The sequence below is a fragment of the Electrophorus electricus genome, chromosome 20 (genome assembly GCF_041902795.1).
Source record: "Electrophorus electricus isolate QZ-2024a chromosome 20, ASM4190279v1, whole genome shotgun sequence".
Classification (NCBI taxonomy): domain Eukaryota; kingdom Metazoa; phylum Chordata; class Actinopteri; order Gymnotiformes; family Gymnotidae; genus Electrophorus; species Electrophorus electricus.
In genome coordinates, this window is record NC_137516.1 from 14,646,180 (window position 1) to 14,669,306 (window position 23,127).

Consider the following 23,127-nt stretch of genomic DNA (forward strand, 5'->3'; position numbering starts at 1 on the left):
GGCTTGGATGCATCTTCAGCAGTGGAGCATGCGAAAGCTAAATACCAATAAACCTACGCGCAAAAAGCCACTCGTATCAGTTCACCCACAATGTTAATGTTAGAAGGGCACGTTTCCTCTACGGAGTCCACGTGTCTGTGCGAGTGAAGAGATCTTCTCGTGATTGGGCCACCACTCTAGTCTCTCTATGAGGATGTGTCTATTCCTCATTGCCCCGTGTTCTGTCAAAACAGATTTGTTTCTGATTATAATGCAGTTAAACAGGTGACAGCCAGGAAAGGAAATTCAGGATGTGACACCCTTCAATTTGTTTGACCTCTGTTTCTTCTACGGGGACTGTGAGGAGTGAAATTTCAGAGGTTCTGAATCTCATTTTCCAAATTTCTTCCAGATAAAAGAAATAGGAGTATGGTATTTTGATCAGGCAGTTGTGTGAAGCAATGGTGAGATTGGAGTCATAATTACAAAATATACGCCTTACCAAACAAGCCCTAAGATGTATCAATATTTAATGTAAAAAAAACAACCGCGTTTTGGTATAAGTTACAGCAACTGACCAAAGTCTCCATCAACCATTAATGCTTTTTGTTGGTGTAACGTGAGACACAAGTCATAACTTCCAAAATTACAGAATTGTTCGCAACGGTTCTGTTCAACACACCAACTGAGAATAACGTTAAGGAACAATTCCAGATTTGAATCCAGATTCTCTCAAAGCAGTCAGAACCATATCAGGATTCACTTTTTATGACTTCGTAACTGACTAAACCAAATTTCAACATACGAGCCAAATTTTGCACAATGACACCAAAATACCTTTTGCGCAGTCGGTCCCCATTATTTCAGATATCAACACACAGCTTCTCTAACATGAAAGTGTGTTGGTACTATCCAATAGCCAGAGATATTGTTCTGCTTCTGCATTGACCTGACTAAATGATAGACTACAAAAGATAATATTACATTTTAAATAAAGCCTGTCTTGTACAGCAAGACTCTATGCATGCTTTCTCATAGTTTTTTGTTTTTTTTCAACTTGTTAGTAAACTGAGTATTTGCAAAGACTTCTATAGTCCATGATGGGTGCATACTCTCCGATGTTAATTATCCTGGATTTTGTGAGCATTTGTGTGGTTTTGATTTAAAAACATGTCAAATGTACTTGATAAGTTGGAAAGTCAGCAGTGTTACGATAAGCTCAGGGGCAGTTCCCACGAAATGTCGTTTGGGAAATGACATCTGAATATGTATGATACAGATTTCAGTGGTTGGTCTTTAAATAAAACCTGGTCTTTTGCTATGTATCTACATGACAGTGTGTATGTATGAGAGAGAAAGAGAGCAAGAGAATGGAGACTTTTGTGTTTTTTTTGTTTCCTCAATTCAGCTTCTCTGCCACAAAGAAGGAAGTAAGTTTCAAAATGCTCGGTGAGACCGAGTTGCTTGCTTCAAGAATGAAAGACAGCCACTCAAGGTATGTTTTCAAATGCTTTTTCCCATTAAACAGTCATAAAATTGAATGTACATGCACCATAACTGCATAGAAGTCTAAGCTGCGCACGTTTTCATTACGGTGGAAATTACTGCATGATGGGAAGGAGTTGGAGAAAAACTTCCTTTATTTGCATTGCTCAACTGTGTGAAGGACAAGACAAATCCAAACATCTTTCCTCACAGCAGTTAGCAGTCATTAGACATAGTGAATTCAATTATCTTTCACTTTACTTGATGCATAATCAGAGAAAGGTGAGGATGAGCAGCTGAAAGGATAATGCTGTCAGCTGAAGCACAATGCATTTCACGGTACTGATGACTACATATTCCATTTCTGTACAGGGCGTACTGAAACTATGATAGCAAAGTATAAGCAGCAGGAATAACTCACAGGTTTGCCTGGCATGCGGTACACTAAAAGATTGCAGCCTTTAGTTACTGCCAATTGTACTGTACACAGTGTACAGGTGTAGCTTTGAGATGTGGGTTGGGGGTGTCTGCAGAAAAACCACCAGCAGTTTAGTTTATAAAATCTTTTTATATATGCTATATATTTTGTAGAACTTTCTAAAAGTTCTTTGGAGAATTGTCATTTTCAGTAGAAAAGGAACTTTCCACAGCAAGTACAGAAATGGTTCATAACAGACTCTTCTGTTTATAAGTGGCAGCTATACTTCCCCTTATGGCCACGCTTCTGTCACCGAAGCATTGCAGCTCTGCACGGCCTGCTTCTGTGTGAAGCATGCAACTTCACGCTGAACAAAGTAAAGAACCCTAGATGAAATGAGGAAAGTGTGAGCGCGTTAATGCAGCACAATTACTGTTTGTTGATCTCCACGCAGACACAATGACAAGGGAAAAGAGAAGAACAAAAAGAGCAGACTCAGCCTTCTGTTGGCCAAGTCTGGATCCCATGAAAACGTCAGCCCCGAGAAAAAGCCCCTGGCTACAGCCAAGCCGTAAGTCCTAATCCCTTATTGTGTGCAAGACACACAACGGCACCCCTTTGCGCGTTAGATCTGTGAATTGCTAAATCTGGAAATGTTAAAGTAGTAATAAATGCAAAATTTTTAACATGATATTTCAAATACATAATAAGTCATTTACAGAACTTCCTCCATACGTTGTGTGTGTGTGTGTGTGTGTGTAAATCAGAGGATGTAATGAAATGTCTTATCTCTGTGACTTCAGGATCCCCCCTGATGTAGCTTTGAGATGGAGTGATTCTTTTGAAGATCTACTAGGTCATCCAGGTGAGACCACTTCACCTCCACACACTAGAGCTTAACAATTCAGTAAGTGCTCCGAAGCCTGATCTGAGATTGCCAGACCACACAGTTTGGTGTTCTGCAACAAGCAAAAAAAAGGGCGATGTCATGGCTCTTTCCAGCACTCCCGTGGAGAGCTCAAGTTTCACAAAACCTGATTGGGATGACAAGAGACATTTCTGGTGGTTTGACATTTCCAACCAGAAGAAACATACATAACATCATTCACCGCCTCAACCTTGTTAGGGACATACTAGCGCGCTCTCTCTCTCTCTCTCTCTCTCTCTCTCTCTCTCTCGGTTCATCACTTCTGCTTTGTAGTCTGATTCAAGCACACAAAGAAACATGTTTCTCATGGTTTTGATTGTTCTAGACCAGCACAATTCATCCATTTCTGCCATTCCAATATCTCGTGCCTGTTTTTAGAAGCTTCCTTTAGAAGTGAATTTGGAGTGCAGTTTTGCCAAACCATGTGCTCTTTCAGACGGACTGGAGGCCTTCACAAGGTTCCTACGCACTGAGTTCAGCGAGGAGAATATAGAATTCTGGCTGGCGTGTGAAGAGTACAAGATCATGGAATCAGCCACCAAGCTGCAGTCCATGGCCAAGCAAATTTATGCGGTGTTTATCGACACAGAGGCCCCCAAAGAGGTGTGTGACAGCACTCCCTTGCTCACATTATTAAAAAGGGGCACTAACAATATTAGCATTCTGTACTGCAGTGTACACTGGGTGATTTACAAAAATTTTTTTAAACCTTCGTGGCTGAGCACATGCAGTTCAGAAAAATTCATTATACATGCCTATATGACAACATAAAAAACATGTAAACTGTAACACATTGGGTCAGAAACACATTTTCACAGGCTAATGGATGTGAATTTGAGCAGAGGCTATACAAAACCCCCTGTTCAGGACTGAGAGGAAATCACCCCCTATGCACCCCCTCACCACAACTACCACCACCCCTGTCTGCAGCGTCACTGTCTGAGCGCCCTGAGCCATGTGACTCCACCCCAAGGTCCGAGCTGCCGTGTGGTCACATGACTGAGGTGGAGATGTGACCATGTGGTTTTCCTGCTTGCACTGTCACAGCTAGGCTTGCAAAACTCCACCCACCCGCCACCCCAGACCACCTCCCACGCTCTCACAGTTTTAGAAACCACGGTGACGCACAGCCGAAACGGGATTGCTTTTTGCATGGAGGCTCTCTGTACAAGAGTCTTGTACATAAACTGAGACGCTGTGCTTCTTTATGCACTGAGGCTTTTGTAGTCGATACAGTCAGTGCAAAAGCACCACACAGCCCAGTGGGCATGCAACTTTAACCTCCCTTTTCAAGGTTTGTTCAATAGGTGCTCCATTGCACGGAAAGAAGTTTTAAGGCTATTTCAGCTTTCCATCCACTTGAAAATGAAGCAGCTTCTCCAGAGATGAATTGTTGAGTGAGTTAAGCCAGCAGTCAGTCTGCATTGGCTGGGCAAGTTCAGAAATTTTGACATTCTGCCATGATGACAATTTTTCATTGTTTCTTTGCCAATTTGACAAAACTTCAATACTTACAAAAGTCTATTGTTTGTAATCACAAAATCAGTCATCAGCTGATAATAAGGAATATTAGCACTATTTTAAACAGGCTTAAGATGTCCATTGGGTTAGTTTTGTAGTGACGTAGTCATTATATGTGTTTGCTCTTTCGGAAGAGCTGGTGCTAAAGTTGATGAGTTGCACATTAGCACTAATGACATGAAGGTGTGAATGAACCTGGGAAAGAGGGAGTTGTGCATTCTCAGATGTGTAGGCAGGACAGGAGAAACAAATGAAAACCTAACAGAAGCAATATGCAATAAGAAGAAAGCAAAGCACCTGGAGATGTTTTGCTCCTGGAAGAGAGCTTGTTTTATGGATGGGCTAATTCTCAGGGGAGTAGATGCTGCTTAAAGCTATTTACAAATATTTGGTGAATGGTTTTGCTGACTCATTATACATTTCATAAATTCAAGACCCATTAGCCAGTTTAACATGGCATGGCTTGAAGGCATAATGGTTGATAATTAATGTTTTATTGTTTTAGATCTGCATTAGTTTAAACAAACAAACAAAAAAAAAACAGGTAGCTTCTGGACTGCACCCCAAACTGTGATCTATTAGACTGATCTATTAGATCTATTAGACTCTGTTAGACTGTGACCCATTAGATATATTAGACCTTTTCATTTAAAAAGTCGTTTTTTAAATTTGTTTTACAGATTAATATTGATCATTCAACCAAACTCGCCATTCAAAAAAACATCCTTCAACCCTCACAGTCGAGCTTCGACGTGGCTCAGAAAAAGATCTACACCTTGATGAAGAAGGACTGCTTCCCACGCTTCCTCTCCTCAGACATCTACTTAGACCTGACCAAGAGGAAGGGCCCTAGTGTCATGACCAGGAGAAGGTCTCGGTCCTTCGTGTTCAGTGACCGGTCTGAAGGCACTGGAGACTGGTTTTAGCTCACCGGCCGCAGTTGGGGTCGTGGTAATCTTGCTTGCACATTGTACAAACTTACTGACTTGACAAACGTCTGCGAGAAATGTGTGTATTAATATTTTCGATATTCAGGATGCATTCACGTTCACATTTAAATACTAATGTTGTTTCTAATTTATTTAAAATCCTGCCCCTTTGCTTAAGATTCCATGGCAATCTATTTCTAACTACATGATTGAATCTTCCTTCAGACTTGTAAAGTGTACATAAAACGTGTATGATGAATAATTGTGTATTAAAATGCATCTTAATACATAATTTACTGACTGATCTGTCATTCATCATTTAGTAAGTGAATGTATGTGTCAGATTTGTAGTTAAACATGGACCTGTCAGTTTTGTTGTCTTGTTCTCGGGATCAATAGGCATACAGTCTGATGGGCCCAAAAGTGAGAGTTTATAAAATGAAAACAAAGCAAAGGTCGTCACGGCGCTCCCTATTTTGTTCTCTCTCTCTCTCTCTCTCTCTCTCTCACTTTCTTGCTCTATAGCTCAAAACGATAGCATTTACAGTATTTCAGCACGCTGTCATGATTGCATTCAGAGTTTCCCCTGTGCCGTTAAATATTGAGAGAATGGCTCATGTACGTTTTCAGGTGCATCAAGTGCAAGCAGGTCTCCAAAACTAAAACTGAAGCCAAACTGAGCTCTTCTCATACAAATGCTCCTGTAATTTAGCTAACGTTCCATTTTTAACCAATGAAATGTCTCTCAGGTTGTATTACATAAAAAGTTAAGTCTGAAGTCTAAGTCTGAAGTGACCCACAACCTGGTGCCTGCCGTACTCTGGATAATCAGCACACAATGAACACCTCTCAGGAACTCGGTCATATCTTAATCCACACTGGGTGGATCTCTTGGCAAACATCAATTACAGGTGCAGTTGAGGGCTGAGATCTGTCTTAGGATAACAAGAAGCAGAACTGAGGCCGGAACAGCAGCCGTAGCACTGTGGGTGTTAAATCTATCACATCCAGATATTACAGTGCCTGAGAAAAGGCTTTAAACCACTGAAGAAATCTATATTTCATGAGCAATCCAGTCTCAGGTAAAATACTAATGACAGACAAATGGTAAATGTGAAGCAGATTTGAAATCCAGTGGCAACAAACACTTCATTATTAATAAACGATGAGAGCAGAAAGCTGTTAAGCTTTAATAGTGGGACTGTTTATGGTTCTAAAAGGTTATTAATCCTCATTCTCAGAACAATGCCAGGATGAATGGTTTAATGCTTGTAATTAAGATCGACTCGCACGAAAGATTTATCTTTGTTAATTTAAAAATAAAAGCTGTCAGAACCCATAAGGAAATTGTTGCATGACTATAAACTAAGAAAAGGTATTTACACCAGGAATAATTGTTTGGGTATGGAGTCCGTGACTTTACAGGAACTCAGCATCCAACATCTACAATAACAGTCCTAGCTACACAGACATGCCTCCTGGGAATGGTGATAAACACCTTCAACTGCAACATAACATTCATTTTTAATAAACTTTTAGTTACTCACATATTTAGATGTTTGGATTTGAATATTGGAGGACTCGAATTACATGTTTTATTTAGGAAGTTTTGTCAGTTTTTGTGATAAGAAGTAAAGTGTAGTTTAGCAAGGACACGGTGTCAAAGATACCAGAGATACCACTCCTGGTGCATTGGTGGTGCACAGCTTAGCTCAAGGACATAGAATTGTTCAGCTTCTGCTGAATTCTATCAGACTTAATTTAAGATGTCCATTATAACGTGAAAGTTGTTGTGGTTTTTCACAGCAGTACTGCAACGGGAGAAGACACTGGCTCTTCATTCACACAATTTTAGCTGTCTTCTGACTTTAAAAAAAAATGTTTTTGAGCCAGCATTTCAGTGTATTCAATGCTTGTCATGTCTTACGTGCACACACAGGTTTGTTTTTATACCTTGTCAGGCAAACATTAAATTCAAATGAAACTGTTTCTTAAATGGCCCAACCGCTAAGGTAGAGAGAGAGAGAGAGAGAGAGAGAGAGAGAGAGAGAGAGAGAGAGAGAGAGAGAGAGAATTAACAATTCTATAACTTTATCCCTTTCGGTTTTATAAAATGTACTTTACCTTGTCTGTACCATTTTGCTGAAAGGTTGAATTAACAATTCTATAATTTTATCCCTTTCGGTTTTATAAAATGTACTTTACCTTGTCTGTACCATTTTGCTGAAAGGTTGAATTAACAATTCTATAATCTTATCCCTTTTGGTTTTATAAAATGTACTTTACCTTGTCTGTACCATTTTGCTGAAAGGTTACCCGCTGTTAAGTCAGGTCATTTTGACCTGGAAATACACAAACACACACAAAACAAAGAACAGTGGTTTTCAAACAGGGCAACAGTGATCGCTGGCTAACATGTCCAGCTGTAATGCTTGGCCTTTGCAGAAGTGCTGATTTGTAAATAAGTAATTCAGGCTTACAAAGTTCAGGAGTTCATCACCAAAAGGCGTGAACTACTTAGAGAGACAGTACTACTTAGTGATCGCCAACAAAAATCCAGAAAAGGCTAAGCTATTTATTTGGACGAACGACATAGTTTTAGCTAGGTCTTCCTTTCGTAAAGGTGGGCCCCTTGCTGATATACACAGCGGCATGGTAGTGAAGCTCGCAGCCCTACGCGTTAGCTGCGAGCCCTTGAGCAAGGTGAGGCGCAATCGTATGAAATGCAGGTTGGAAACCGACAGAGGACATTTGAAATGCAGTTAAAAGTGACAGGGTGAACACTGGCTAGAGTCGCCGGTAGGGAATCACGACCACACATGGTTGTGTAAGACTCCTGTAACGACTGAAGTGCGGGTACCGAAGTGTGTGGAGAATTGACTGCAGCACACTACCGTTGGCGAGCCTTCATTGGAAATTCAAGCCTAGAGAAACAGTGGCGCGGCACCACTGCGTGTGGAGTTCCAACACTCCTGCCTGCATCCTGTACTAGAAATAAAGGACCATCCCCAAAAGAATCTGAACGAGGCACCACGGCTCCACCTAATGGCCGACTGTGGAATTGTTAATTGGGGCAATGGCTTTAGTTTAGTTTAGTTTAGTTTTATTTTTTTGAAGATAAATAGTATAAATATGACCGACAAACAATGCAGCAAGGAGCATGATTATATTCTGTATGTCCTAAAAATGGTTCAGCAGTTTCATTTCTGCAGCCTAAAGCAATGACTCATATCATTGTCAAGTAAGAAGTCTCCCTCCCTCTTTCTTTCTAACACACACAGGTGCTGTAACCAAATTCATACCCAAATTAGTCAGATTATCACCAGCAAACATTTATTCCACTTAAAAGCTGTCTGAGCTAAAAGAATCTAAATTTCTGCCTAAGCATGAACGTTGCATTATCACCTTCAGCCAAACTTGGTGCAGATAGGGATGGGGATGACAGAAAAACTAAAGACAAGGTTGATGCATAGTGCGCAAGCATTCAAATCTAGGATTATCAGTGCTGAGTCCTCTCAGACTTATTATGCAGGTGCTCAGCAAGTATTCAGATGTGCCATGCTTCAAGTCGTCAAGCACACAGTTGCCAAGAGATATTTGGTACATTTCAGTGCTACAGAGAGAGAGAGAGAGAGAGAGAGAGAGAGAGAGAGAGAGAGAGAGAGAGAGAGAGAGAGAGAAGGCGCAAGGGAGAAAGACAAAGAGAGGGGAAAGTAAATAATGTGTGTTTGTGTGTGGGTGTGTGAGAGAAGCTTTAGTGGATCTCTACCACCTCCTTTGGAAATCAAATTCTAGAGGCCATGTGGGGGTCAATATGCATGCAAATCCTGACTGGCCTTGCATTTTCCACTGCCTGCAGACATTTACATGTCCAGGAAACCTGCTGATATAGGGTTAATCGTCAAAGTTGCCGGGTTTATGAGATGTGAGCGTGGTCTTGGAGGAACCTTCTTCCCAAGGGCATCCACCTGCATTGGCAGCCCAGAGACTCTCACAGCAGACCATTGGGCAGCTGAGGTTAGGATGGTACCTGCTGCAGCACTACCACTGTAACTAACCTACCCCAACAACCCCCAAGCAAACTCCCCCACACCCTCACACCTTCACATTCCCACACCCACACACACCCACACCCTCACATCCCCACACACCCCCACACCTACACACCCAAACACCCCATACCACCACACCTCCACACCGTCACATCCCCACACTCCCACAACTCCACACCCCTGCTCCTCCACACCCTCACACCCCCACACACACCTCCACACGTCCACTCCTCCACACCCTCACAACCCCACACACCTCCACATCCCCAAACCCCCACACCCCCACACCGCCACACGCATACACCTCAACATTTCCACACAACCCCACACATCCACACTCCCACACCTCCACACCATCACATCCCCACACACCCATTACCCCACACGCCAAAACCACACACATACACACCACCCAAGAAGGGCAGCCTTAGTTATGACACATGCTTTTTAAAAAAAGAAGACTGAATGTAAGAGGTGAGGGGTACTGTGCATGTTTTCCATACAGACCCCAGCAGGCTGCTATGAGACTGATGTTTGACAAAAGGCAAATAGGAGGAGACAGGCTATTTCAACCACACTCGATTTGTTTAGGCCCAGATTTCCATCCAGTGATTTTAATATCCTGCATTTGATTCCTATCACTTGATTGACAGATTTTTGGGTAGTGACCAAACAAACGAGACGATCAGGTTGTTGGTTTTTTACTGAGTACTCAGTCACAACAAGTCACCAATGTAAGCACTCGCATAAATGATAAATAAATGCTTGCATGGTTATTAATATAAGATGACAAGAATAATGGGATATGCCACTAAGGTCAAAATAACAATTTGAATTCATTTTGAGTTTTAGTACATAGACTGAGTTGCTTTTTAAAATGTTCATTTTCAAGCCCATAAGTATTCCGGTACATCTGGAATGGTCTACTATCCAAAAGAAAGAAAGTGAAATATGGTTGGCACTTGTTCAACTCCAGAGGAGGGTGCGACAGTAATATTAAAGCTCATGTTTTGTGTACTTGTTGGAAAACATGATTAATTCAAGTCCAACGTAATTGATCACCTTAAGAATGAACTCCATCTTGGTGATTTTACTGCATATTATTTGGATTAGCTATTCAGCCATAAACAGCCTACATGGCAGACAAATTTAGATATGGTCTTCCTGTTTGAATTTTTCCTGATGTAAAAAGATCTGTTAGTTCATGTTCCCTTTGCATCACAAGGTCTGAGTTTAACAATGTTATTCCATTAATGGATCGGACTGCTCAATTTAAGCCATCCTCCTGATCTCATCTATCTCATAACTACTTACACCTGTTCACCGCTTGGAAGCCCTCGTGTTCACTGCCGGTGTCTGTTGGGCCCAAATGTAACTAAGGAGAGGTTTCCCCACAGGCCCTGCGGTGAGGGGACCCTCCCGAAATCAGAGCTTTGCATGTTTATTTCCATGTCTTCCATTCATGGAAGGTAGACCTGCTCAGAGCCCTCCAGAGTCCCACAAGCTGGCAGAGCAGGCAGTAGCCAGACACAGAAGATTGTAGGGGCAGAGATGGCCATAAAGTGAGTTTGTCTAGGATTCAATTTGCATTGCTTATTGCAAATGGGAATAGAACTTTTAAAGCACTGATTAGGCCGTGTTTAACATTACGGGTTTTAAATTCCTTGTATGTCTGATGGCAAGCTGATGCACCAAGATGTCAATATTTTTGGGGTGTTTTTAAGGGCATATGATGGTGTGAACTCCTTGGGGTTTCTTTGAAAAGAATGTGATTATGGTTTTGCAGTCTATGTGACTAGTGAAAGATCTCAATCTAATTTTCAAAGGTAGATTTTGTTGCTTTTCCAAGGATCCTCTTGAAGATGCCACATCCTGGAGTGAGTCTATTGAAAAGCTTTTGGCATGTAAAGGTAAGCACCACATGGGTCAGATAGAGTTTACTCAGTCACATTTTTAGATACACATAATAAAGGCCAGTAGAGAATTTAAAATTAGTGTCAATGCAAAGTATTTTGAGAATCTCAGTGAAATTTCCATTTACTCGTATACAAAATAACTTATGCTAATTATTTTACTATAGTATAATATAGCTATTTCTTTTCTAATACAGTCATTTAACCATTATATACAAACATATAAACTGTTGAAATTCATTAGACACAATCTGGTAGAACTTGATCAATGTTTATAACCATTTATTCAGAAGGGTATTCAGAAGGGCTTGCAGTAGCATTTATAAATTATTGAAATTCAATTGCAAATTATTATTTTCCTGCTGTTTGTGTGACCCAGTTATAGTTAAATGTGGTTTCTGTAATATCAAATCCCAACAGCATGATTTAAACATGTTTATTTTCTACCAATCGGTTTGTATACACATCCACCAAAGTGATTTTAATATTTTGAGAAAAAAAAAATCAAAAATCAAAACGCAAACCGTACTCAAAAATACTTGAATGCTTCACCCTTTAAGGTCCTTTGCATAGTTCAAATCTAAGTGCCAACATTCAAATTTGGGTTTTCCATCTTCTCTGTGAGAATCAGTCAAATAAGAAGTCCGAACTGCAGCGTTTGTACACATGGTGTGGGGAGATTTATGTTTTCCCCATAATATCTCGGAAATTTGCCTTTGCAGCTGGTCAACAGGCCTTCCAGGAGTTCCTGAGGTCTGAGTACAGTGAGGAGAACATCCTATTCTGGCAGGCCTGTGAGGACTATAAGAAGATCAAGAACATACCAGAGATGGTCAGTGCAGCCAACCGCATTTATTCCGAGTTCGTGCAGGTGGAGGCACCCCGACAGGTATGCTACAGCCCCGAAGGTTTCATTTGTTGCAATATGCTTAGGGAGAGAAGACAAGTGTTTCTGCCCACTGTCTTCCAGCAGCAATGGTTCATCCCAGTGGAGGTTCCATCAGTTTCGGGAACCAGCTGGGTCGGAATCGACGACCAGAGAGGCTTTGCAAGAAAACTGCAAGCAGGCATTCTCTGGATTGTGTATTGTGTATTGTATATTGTATATTGTATACTGAGCATTGCTAGCGCCCAGAAGGTAGTATAAGTCTGATGTGCACACAACATGTCACTGCTGTCTTTTTAGATCTTGGTCAGTTGGTTTAAGTCAGGGGGAGGGTGAAAATCCTTGGGATATTAAAGTGGGCCAAACTGTGGTTAATGACAACATTGTAAAATTGTACATGTGCATTAGATAACTGCTCTGGCTATATTTGACGCAAAAAGTGACAATATTTCCTTTAGTTTCATTGTTGAAGCATAACCACTGCTTAATGCTTAAAACCAAACATGACATCTGCCCTCTTGGGCTTTCCAGATCAACATTGATTGTGGGACCCGGGCAAACATAACGAAGTGCATCTCAGAGCCAACCCTGGAGTCCTTCAACAAGGCCCAGAAGCAGATCTACAGTCTTATGACAAGGGACTGCTACCCCCGATTTTTAAAATCCGAAATATACCAGTCCATACTGGAGAAAACGGGCAGCAGTTGATTTCTCTAGGAAGTAAGCACTTCCTTTCAGAGTGCATTATGTTCCCAGGTATATGCAGCTTCAAATTCGGTCAGGCTGAACCACTGGATTTTCAAATTAAGGTTAACTATTTAAAAAGTCAACCTGAAAGGGCCATTTTGAACAGAGAGATGAAGTGCTCTTTATTGAAGGGCATCATGACGTTTTAATCGTTTTAAATCCTGAATTAAACTGGTAGTGTAGTTTTAAAAGGTCTCTGAAAATAACAAGAATAATTTGATAATGCAATTATTTATAATGCAAAAAACAGGTGTCAAACAGGTCAAACAATTGTAGTGCAGCACTATGCATATGTAAAATCTATACAAAACGTTGTAGCTGAATTCTGCTTCAGGATTTGAACATTTTAAGCATTTACCTGTTGGCATAGATTCTGAATATTCGCTGTCAGTCTATTACCTGGTAACTAATGCATTTTACAAAGAGAATCTAACTGCAAGTGTATTGCATATTAAAAATGGTAAGTATAATTTTTGTGGACCACCTTATATTGTACAGCAACATGCATACTGTATTAGTTAGCATTATTATATAACACTGTAGATAGCTCTAATTATAAAATTATAAAATGTAAGGGTGTGCATCAAAAGTTTTATTAATGTAATAATATATAGAAATACAAAACATATTTTTGTTTGTGTGCAAAATGTGTCAGCGGGCTTCATACATACACAGCATGCTTTTTTGTAAGAACCTTGTGGTCATAAAACAGTTAAAATAAATTATAAATACTCATCAACAAACCAAGGTAAGCCATCTAGTGCTCAAAGTGCAGTATGCATGTTCTGCCAATTATCAATAAGAATGTAATGTTAGTAATGTTTAGTGCAAACCTCAGATGCTTCTATGAATGTATCACACCTAAGTTTGTGTTCAAGCCTCTCCCCTAAACCTCACTGATCTAAACAGTTACTCTCCCAGGATTACCTGTGAAAATAAAAGTGCTACATAACTAAGCATCTTCCATTTGGACTGAAATAGATGTAACCTTTCATCACTTGAATATGTGTTTTAAAATGCCATTTGCGCACTCTCTCAGATAAACGGCAGGTGGCAATAGAGCCAAACAATAGTTTGGTTCTTTATTACTTTTTTAAACAGTATATTGAAATTATTGTTTGTTTTGTAATGGCCTAAATATATTCTTGAATTTAATAGTGACCCCACAACCCACTGAGTGGTCATTTTTTTGTCTTAAGGGCATAAGGTCTTGTGGTTTTGGAAAAAGAAACAAACACAAAGAATCTTAAGAAATAATCCCTTTATTAAACCAATATACAGCTGTGGCGTCCAAAAGTCTGAAGGGTATTTAATGCCTTGCATTCAGTGATATTACATATATGACAATATAATGTTGAAATGCTTTGCCAGGCCTGTTCTGAAGCCACTTTTGGTTCATGCTTGTCTTACGGCTTTTGGGTGTCTCTGTCTTTCCTTTGCTGTGAAGTGCATGCTTCATTGTCTGTTAAAATGGTCTTGATGAGCCTCAAACATTCCACTGCTTCTTTTTAATGAGCCCCTGGGGTCGGTTTGTTATGCATGCTTCTTTAAATTTCTACAATCAGTGTATTTGTGCCATATTCAGTTACACCATCAATAAAGATGAGTGAGCTGGCTTAAGACATTACTTGTATATGATATTATTATACTTATAACATTAATTAACATATGAGGTATAGTTGTCCTCTCTATCAGTCTTCCCAGCACGATTTCCCATCTCGCTGGGAGATGCTTGTTGCCTTCTGCTGTACGTAAATTCTCTTTTGGAAGTTTGCATGCACATCTCTGCCATTTATCACCTGCTCTAACATCTCATTCCTGGGTTGGAGGCTAAAGGGAAGTTTACAACTAACAGGGTGCTTTTATAATGCTACAAAAATCACACCATCATACAGCAGACTAGTTTTGCACTCTACAGACAGTGACAGTTTAAATGTCACATTTTAGGAAACAGTTGTAGTCTTTACAATTTCACATAGAATTTTTGGGTTACAGCATAAAACTGCTTTGCTTTGCTTTTTGGACCACTGTTACACTCAGAAGTCAGCTGACTGACTGTGCCAGGGACCTGTACTCTATGAAAGCTGTAAGTCTTTACTGACCACTTTTATAAGTAACCTGGTTTGGACTGAAGAGCATGTTTTAATTGAGCTTTGAAATACTGTTTATGCAAATCTTTACAAAAGTAGCTAAAGCATATATTTCACCTTTTCTTCCCACAGAGTGAGCAATTTTTGATGTTAACAAAAGATGATGACACAGTAACAATAAGGGACAATACAAATGAATAGAACAAAAAAACGTTGCCATATATGAAAAATGCTGCAATTGTTGAAGCACTAAAAAACAAACAAAAAAAAAAAAAAAACGCTTCAACACTGAAATATTACGTGACAACAGATTAATCACATTGCACATTAAGCATTATCCAAAATGAAATATAAAACATGGCTAATAATAGCTAAGTAATGTCAAATTAATAGTATATACACTAAGCATTTTTATAGTAGTATCCTACCTTAACTATGACAGTTGAGCAAATCTTTATCTGGATGACAACATGCTATCTAAATATAGAACAGCAGCAAGATAACATTTGCATTTCTCTGTGCTGAAAACATTTCAGTCCTCCCAGTGCAAGTGATCTCAAATGCAGAGTTTTTGGAAGCATTTTGTTTGGAAGCGTTTTGTCACTGGATCACTGACTTGTTAACTGACATGAAGCAGCATGTGAAACTGAGAAAGCATACCTCAGACTCCCGGACCATCAACACAGACCCCCTCCGGCGCGCACACACACACACACACACACACACACACACACACACACACACACACACACACACACACACACACACACACACTCACGGCTGCGTTCCTTCTCCCCTAGTCTTCTCCCTGTACACTAACAGCCACGTCTCCAGCCACGAGTCGGTCAAACTCCTGAAGTTTGATGACGACACCAACCTCACTGGGCTCATCTCTGATGGGGATGTCTGCCTATTGACGGGAGAACGACCAACTCAATTTAAAACAGTGGAGATGGTCGTTGACTTCAGAAAGTATGCAGCCCCTCCTTCCATCACTCTGGGTGATTTCTCAGTTGACACTTACATTGGGTGGCCAACCGTTACATTGTAACCATTTTTCCACTGTAGAAAAGGACAAATGTCGACATAGTGTTGATGTTTGATCCTTGCACAATGTTGGCATTTGATGCCAGGGCCGGGCAGTGTTGGAAATGTTTGAAAGCAGCATTTGCACTCATTATTGGACAAGCACGCTAAAAGCAAGGTTGCAATTTTGGTAATAGAATGAATCATGCTGAAGGTCTCAATGACTTTTAGTGTGGGAATGTGAAAGGATGCGACATTTTCAATATACCATTCCATCAGATGTTTGCCCTGCAAGGGCTGCCCCGGTCAACTAAGTGATGTTGTTGCAAGTAAACATCTAGGAGAAGCAGTAGCTCAGCCATGAAGCAACACGCCATGCAAGCTGACATTATAAAGAATTCAGTGCCTCCAACTTTCTGGCAAGTTGGGGGAAGGCCCTTTGATATTTGACAGTACAGTGCACCCACAACATTGTTTGGGCACAAGATTCCCTGACCTCAATCCCAGCAAACACCTACAGGATGAACTGGAAAGATGACTGCATGCCAGGCTTTATCGCGTTCAGCGCCTGGCCTCACTAGCGCCTGGCCTCACTAGCGCCTGGCCTCACGTACACCCTTGTGTCTGATTGGCAATGAATTTCCAGTGTTTTGTTTGTGATGTATTGTTTTTGTGATGTATTGTAGTTTTAGCTATGCATAAATGCTTGTACATGGAAACATTTCCTGCAGAAAAGAAAATGACAGGACAGCATATGGGACAACGCAAACACATAAGGCAAAAACACCACAGTACAAGAAATGAAACTTAATAAAACACTGACTTTATGAAAACAGTAGAAATATACAAAACAGATACACTGTCATTAAGCCACTATGCAATAGCATTAACAAAAATCAGAATCAGAATTCATTCATTGGTCAAGAACATTTTCAGATACAATAAATTTGACTTGGTGAAATTGTTGCCTGGCAATCAAGATAAACAAAATAAGAATAATAAAATAAGAAAAATAAAGTGGATAAATACAATAATACAATAAGACAAAAAAGAATAATGCAAAAAAAAAAAAAAGACAGGTATGCAATAGAAAATGCAAAATGTAACAGATATGCAATATAATCACGGTGTAATGAGTACCATGAGTATTTCAATGGGAGACCTGGGTCTTGTTGAATAGGCTGGTTGCATTCAGGAAAAAACTGAGCTTGTGGCAAGAGGTTTTGGTCGCACTAGACCTCAGCCTCTTGCCAGAGGGAAGTGTTTTGAAGAGATTATGTCCAGGGTGTGAGGAGTCAGTCAAGCTCTTGCCTGCTCCAGTGTTCTGGTGGCATGCAAGTCTTGGACAGATGATAGGTTGTAGCCAGTCACCCTCTCCGCAGAGCAGATGATGTGCTGGAGTCTCTATCCTTGTCCTTAGCAGTAGCAGCAGCATACCAAATGGTGATAGAGGAGGTGAGTATGAACTCAACGATGGCAGTTGAGAAGTGTGCCCTCTTCTTCGACTGTCACTGGAAGTACATCCTTTGCTGTGCCTTCTTGGATATGGAGCTAATGTTCTGCTTCCACTTGAGGTCTCGTGTGATGATGGTAGGAGAAGGAGAATGGTTGCACAGTGTTTACAGAGTGATGGGGGGGGGTGAGCATTGAATGTCAGCAACATTGGAATTAAGTTGCCTATGTGAAGATAAGATTTCAGCTTGATGTCAACATTTGGATAATGTTGAGTGCCTGGTAGGCTCTATGCTAAAATGTATGCACCTTTTTGCAGTGGGTGTGGTTAAAATAACTGAACCACTAAACAGAAGGAGTGTCTATAGAGTTAGTTTTTCAGTGGCTCTGAAATTCCATTAATTTTCAGTCTGTACTGTCTAATGCAAAGGTACAAGGTTGTACTTCATGTATCCCACAAAACAATGCAGATTATCCATCATTTTCAGAACTTCAAACAACGTTTACAACCACATATTTCTTTCTGTAATATTTTTGTGTATGTATTTTTTAAAATTAATTGTAGTTTTGTATACATGTAGTTTTTGCATGGCCACTTCTATGTGAGGGACTCATTCTACAGAGCATAAACTGGTTCATTCAGGGATTACAAAGCAATCTGATTGATCTCACATGAGTATCACCTTATTAACATTTTATTTTTTAAATAATGTCAATTTCATAAATATTGTTTGCTACTTTAGAGTGGCAAAAATGACAGATTGCTCCTTCAGACTTTTTACCATAATTTCTCTTTTCCATACACCAGTGCTTTACACTTTACATTTCTTTACATACAATTACATACATACAACTGTGTGCATAGTTTTAGAACACGCATATTTTCATACCCATTGTTTCATACATATATACATAGGCTATCATCACTATAGTGAGAAAAACACGATAAATAAAACCAAACAGATTCACAAGAAACAGGCTCAAAATCAATAGAGCAGAGAAAGCAGAACACAATATAGAATAAAAAGAAGCAGACAATGACAGACAAGAGCTGGGTGTGACCGCACACCAAGGTCACCTCTACCCGAGTTACAGAGACTCATGGTTCTTCAGAAAAGCCGTCCAATGTAAGTACACCCACAAAACGCAAAAGTAGTAGGATGCCTAAAGATGAATTCATTATGGATCTAAATGGGAGGAAGGATACCAGTGATTCTGGTTAAACTGGACAATTTGCCATGTTTTTTGGGTGCCCATGGTTGGCTTGAAACAGTGTGCAGCTAGTGATAAACATGTCCGAGCTGCTTACGAGCAGTAGACACATCTGCCACTTCTAGTACTAGAATCGCTCTGTTCTTTTTACCCCAAACCTCTCTTGAGGCAGATAACTTATACTGCTAATTGTTAATTAATTTTATCAACATTGTTATGTGATGTGTTCTGATGTGATGTTTTATGTTGTGTGATGTTCTGACACAGTAAACCACAACATCATCCTCTCTGGTCTCTCCAGCCACTGTGTGACTTGCTCCAGCGGGAAATGGTTTCAGTCCTATCCGGAACACCAGTCACTTATAGAGAATACACATCCAATCCATGTAGACTCTCTAACAGTGTCCCCAGGGGCTCAGTGCTTGGCCCTTTTCTACTATGCTCTACTATGCTGACTATACCTAATTCATTCTTTCCTTCCCACCTTCTGACACTCAGGTTTCCAGACATATCTCAGCTTGCTTGATTGACATTGCATCATGGATGATAACCCACCACTTGAAGCTCAACCACAGCAAAACAGAGCTTCTGTTCATCCCAGGAAGTGCCAATCCTCACCATGACCTCACAATTTATTTCAAGGACTCCCTGGTATCAGGTGAAGCTGTTTCTAGCCTGGGCAAAACTTTGGACAACCAGTTGTCGTTTTAATCTCAAGTTCTCATGTTTCAAACCTGACCTGTCTTGCAGATTTCTCCTTTGTTACATATGAAGGATTTGGCCCTTTCTCTCACAGGAAGCTACCCATGTGATTTTGCAGTCACTTGCCATCACAAAGCTAGACTACTGCAATTCGCTACTAGCCTGTCTTTCTCTGTGGCCCATCAGACCTCTACAACTGATCCAAAATGCAGCAGCACGACTAATCTTCAATCTTCCAAAGTTCACGCATGTCACTCCACTGCTGCATTCCCTTCGTTGGCTTCCAGTAGCTGTCCGCATTAGATTTAAAACTCTGATGCTCACCTACAAAGCCAAAAATAGACCAGCACCTCCCTACATGATGACAATGGTTAAAGTCTCATCTGTACCTCGACTGTTTCTAACCTCAAGAATGGCTCAGCATAAAACACCATGCTTCAATTCTCATGGAAGATATGCATCGAGACTATTCTCTGTCATGGCTACCAGATGGTGGAATGAACTTCCTTCTACTTGGTATCCAGAGAGTAGAGTCACTTGCAGTCCTTATACTCAGACTTATCTATTTGTGGAATATTTAAATGACCATTGATCTTACACCTATGTTGAGTAACTAAAACTATAGTACTTATTGTTTGGTATTGTTTGGCATTCATCATCATCTCATATAAAGCTGATGCTTATTTTGCACTTCTTCCGGGTATCTGCAATGAATCCTGTTTTTCGCCAGTATTCTAGTTCAACTCTAACCTACTGTACTGATTAGGTTACATTCTATGAGTATGTAACAAAGCACTTTTTAAGTTGCTCTGGATAAGAGTGTCTGCTAAATGCAGAAAATGCAAATGTAAATATAAAATGAATAATTTCTGAAGTGATAGTTTACATTCTAAAAATATGATATGTACAATTTAAAATTCAAAATAAATACATCTTATATATGCTAAGTCATTATTACTTTAGAAATTCAATAAGTTGTTTCACATAGTTCACTGTGCCTTTTTTAGTTTTTTTTTTTTTTTTAATAAAGCACTTCAAACAGTATGTGTGTTTCTACGAATAAAATCAAATTATCATTCTTTAACAATTAGAGATATTATTGAGAAAATACTATCGTAAATCCAGCGTAACATTTTTTTAAATGTTTCAAAGCAGCGACATTTAATAAATGTAGTGGATTGCAGTGAGAATGAAGGCTGGGAAGAAAATGCTTCCAGCACTATTCTCCGCATCCTTAAAAAGGCACATCATACATGTTAATGAAACCATGCTGGCGTATGCTCAGAAAGTTTGTGTGTAAACTTTCTCTAATATGTTGCTGCTAGTCTACATGACTGTGTGGCGCAAAGCGCTGGTTGATGTTTCCATGGTAACAGCTGTAGCTGTTACAAGCCTCTGACTGGTGGAATCTGCTTTAGCACAACGCATATTGGGCCTTTTTGTTGTTCAGTTTGTTAAATTACCGCAATGAACACAACAGCCGCCGTGCTTCCAAAAAGGTAGCCAGTTCTACTTATCATGCTGTAGTCCCTGACTGGAGGAAAATGAAAATGCAGTCAGCTTGGTTTGCATTTTCACAAGCATTTTGAAACAGGTGATAATGTTATTGCAAAGAGGAGAAGCCCTGTTTCTCCTTTAACATTTGAATTTTGCAATCTTTCTATTATGGTGATGATTTTGAAAATTACATTTCAAAAGCATATTAAGTGAATAACATTTGAATAATCGTTTTGACACAGTTGTTGCATGATCACATGAAACAAGTTAATTCAAATTTAGAAATACATTTTAATTTAAATAAACCTACTCATAAAGCTCGCAAATGTCAGTGTAAATGAAATATCAAAAGAAGTAGACCAAACTTTTATTTTTGTTACTGATATGCTATCATAGAACAGAATAACAACCAGTTGTCTAATGCCTAACATAACAACACAAAAAAAATGTCTACAGTGAATTCTTGTGTTGCTTTCAGTTTGCATGGTTTTATGCAGCTCAGGTAATGGAATGCAAACTATCCTAAAATATGCAGGTGCGTCACGAAAGAATAAATATGAGGGTGTGATGGTTCAGTGCATAAGGTATCTGATTAGTAATCAGAAGGTTGTCAGGTCACGCCCTACAGCAAGGCACAATTGTGTTCAGGCAGAGTTGTGTTCAGGCAGAACTGTAAGTCGTTTTGGATAAAATCGTCAGCCAAATGCTGTAAATGTTTTAGCCAAAAGCTGCAAATGTAAAATTTCCTAAACCAGAGTATGTTTCAATCCACCATTGCATGAACATTGCTAACTTCACACTTTTAATTTCACATCTAACAATTCTTAATTGATGTGATGCAATGAAAATAAAAATAAAGATGCATGTAGCCTAGTAGTTATACTAACATCCATGCAACATAGAAGCATTTGCTTACTCCTAACCCTGTTTCCGGTTTTATTAACGCTTTTTAACTGTCATCTTCCTGTGCAACTGCTCTGAGGACATCAGATACTGCAAGCTTGTAACCCTGAAACCAGACAAGACAGGCAGTCTGACTAACGTTGGTGGTTACATCTTCAACACCACGGCGCTTCCTCTTTGACACGATTTGTACTCGATGTCCTAAATGTATGAATGCTGAACTTTACAGTAGTTCATTCAGCGCTGACTTCCTCTTCCTCCTGAACCGTTTTCATTTCTGCAGATATATACAGATCATGCGTCTTGTGTCATGTGCCCCACAACCCGTTCTTGTTGTTTAAGGGACATTTTATTTGTTTACTGTCAAGAAGTGTTGCTGTGCAAAGCACAGCATGCTTAACAAAAAGCAGATAGGCAGCAACATGGAAAGTTTCAAACCCTTCCTACAGATCTTTAAAAATATATATTTTAAATTATTATTATTTTCAAGCAAGTAGGCTACATATATTTCAATATCAGAACTGATGTATGCCAGCAGTGCATTTAAGCATTGCCAAAACAAGTATTATTGGAGCACTCAATCAATACCAGAACCTACTGTTAATAATTTTACAAAATTATTATCCATTCTATGTAATTTCAGTGAAAAGTAATTTTACTCAGAAAAATACATACTACAATTAATCATTGTGCCATAAGCCTAAAGCAGGGCTGTATGCCAAATATTAAATCTGTGTCCATGAGGAACTATTTTTATGCAGTCACAGGCATACTTGTAAGACAACAGAGAAACAAAAGGGATAGACAGATGGTTTCCTCTCTGCCTTGCTTGCACCTACTTGTTCTTGACCTTTCTACATTTTACACAGCCTACTTGAAAACAAAAACAATGGTGGATCATGCCCCTACCCCTGGACTTGCTGAACAGCTGTGGGAAAAGGCTTGGAGTGATGTTACCTCCCTCAGGTTCACAGGCATAAATGGGAATACAAAACCCAACAGCTAATAACTTGACAAAAATAGTCTGAGGTGGGTTTGACGCTGTTTATAAGATACAGTCTGAAAACAGTGGATCCCAAAACTACTTGTATAAAGTATACTGGCTCATAAGGCATTATGAAAGTCTAATCGTGTTTCATTAAAGGTCCTTGGGGCTCCACAGGAATCTAAAATGAATTGCCCTTGTGGTCAAAATCAGCTATATCTACATCAGATTTGCCCAATTTCCCAAAAGGAACTGCACTGGACCCTGATGTCCCTGTGGGTCTCAAAATGGTGGCATTAATAAATGAATAAACTAATTAACTAACCCTCAGCTGTGAATGCTGGTTATGAATGTGATTCACAGAATGAGGGCCATAAGTTCAAACCTGCTCCAGAGTATTTT

At 39.8% G+C, this 23,127-nt stretch overlaps 2 protein-coding genes across 4 annotated transcripts; both read left to right on the plus strand.

Annotated features, from left to right (window-relative positions):
* The first annotated feature begins 1,228 nt into the window (after positions 1 to 1,228).
* rgs18 (regulator of G protein signaling 18) lies at positions 1,229 to 5,552 on the plus strand. 3 transcript variants are annotated; one of them, XM_027021024.2, is made up of 6 exons: positions 1,229 to 1,247; positions 1,388 to 1,474; positions 2,337 to 2,453; positions 2,686 to 2,747; positions 3,247 to 3,413; positions 5,012 to 5,552. In XM_027021024.2, the coding sequence occupies exons 2-6, from the start codon at positions 1,422 to 1,424 to the stop codon at positions 5,255 to 5,257; spliced, it is 645 nt and encodes a 214-aa protein (XP_026876825.1). In that variant the 5' UTR covers positions 1,229 to 1,247; positions 1,388 to 1,421; the 3' UTR covers positions 5,258 to 5,552. The 3 variants fall into 3 exon arrangements, with proteins under 3 accessions (XP_026876825.1, XP_026876824.3, XP_026876823.3); XM_027021023.3 differs by lacking the exon at positions 1,229 to 1,247 and having other exon boundaries at positions 1,280 to 1,474; positions 5,072 to 5,552; XM_027021022.3 differs by lacking the exon at positions 1,229 to 1,247 and having other exon boundaries at positions 1,286 to 1,474.
* Positions 5,553 to 7,912: 2,360 nt separating this feature from the next.
* rgs1 (regulator of G protein signaling 1) lies at positions 7,913 to 12,819 on the plus strand. The gene is made up of 5 exons (XM_081703845.1): positions 7,913 to 7,989; positions 10,862 to 10,874; positions 11,162 to 11,222; positions 11,948 to 12,114; positions 12,643 to 12,819. The coding sequence occupies exons 1-5, from the start codon at positions 7,913 to 7,915 to the stop codon at positions 12,817 to 12,819; spliced, it is 495 nt and encodes a 164-aa protein (XP_081559971.1).
* The last annotated feature ends 10,308 nt before the right edge of the window (positions 12,820 to 23,127 follow it).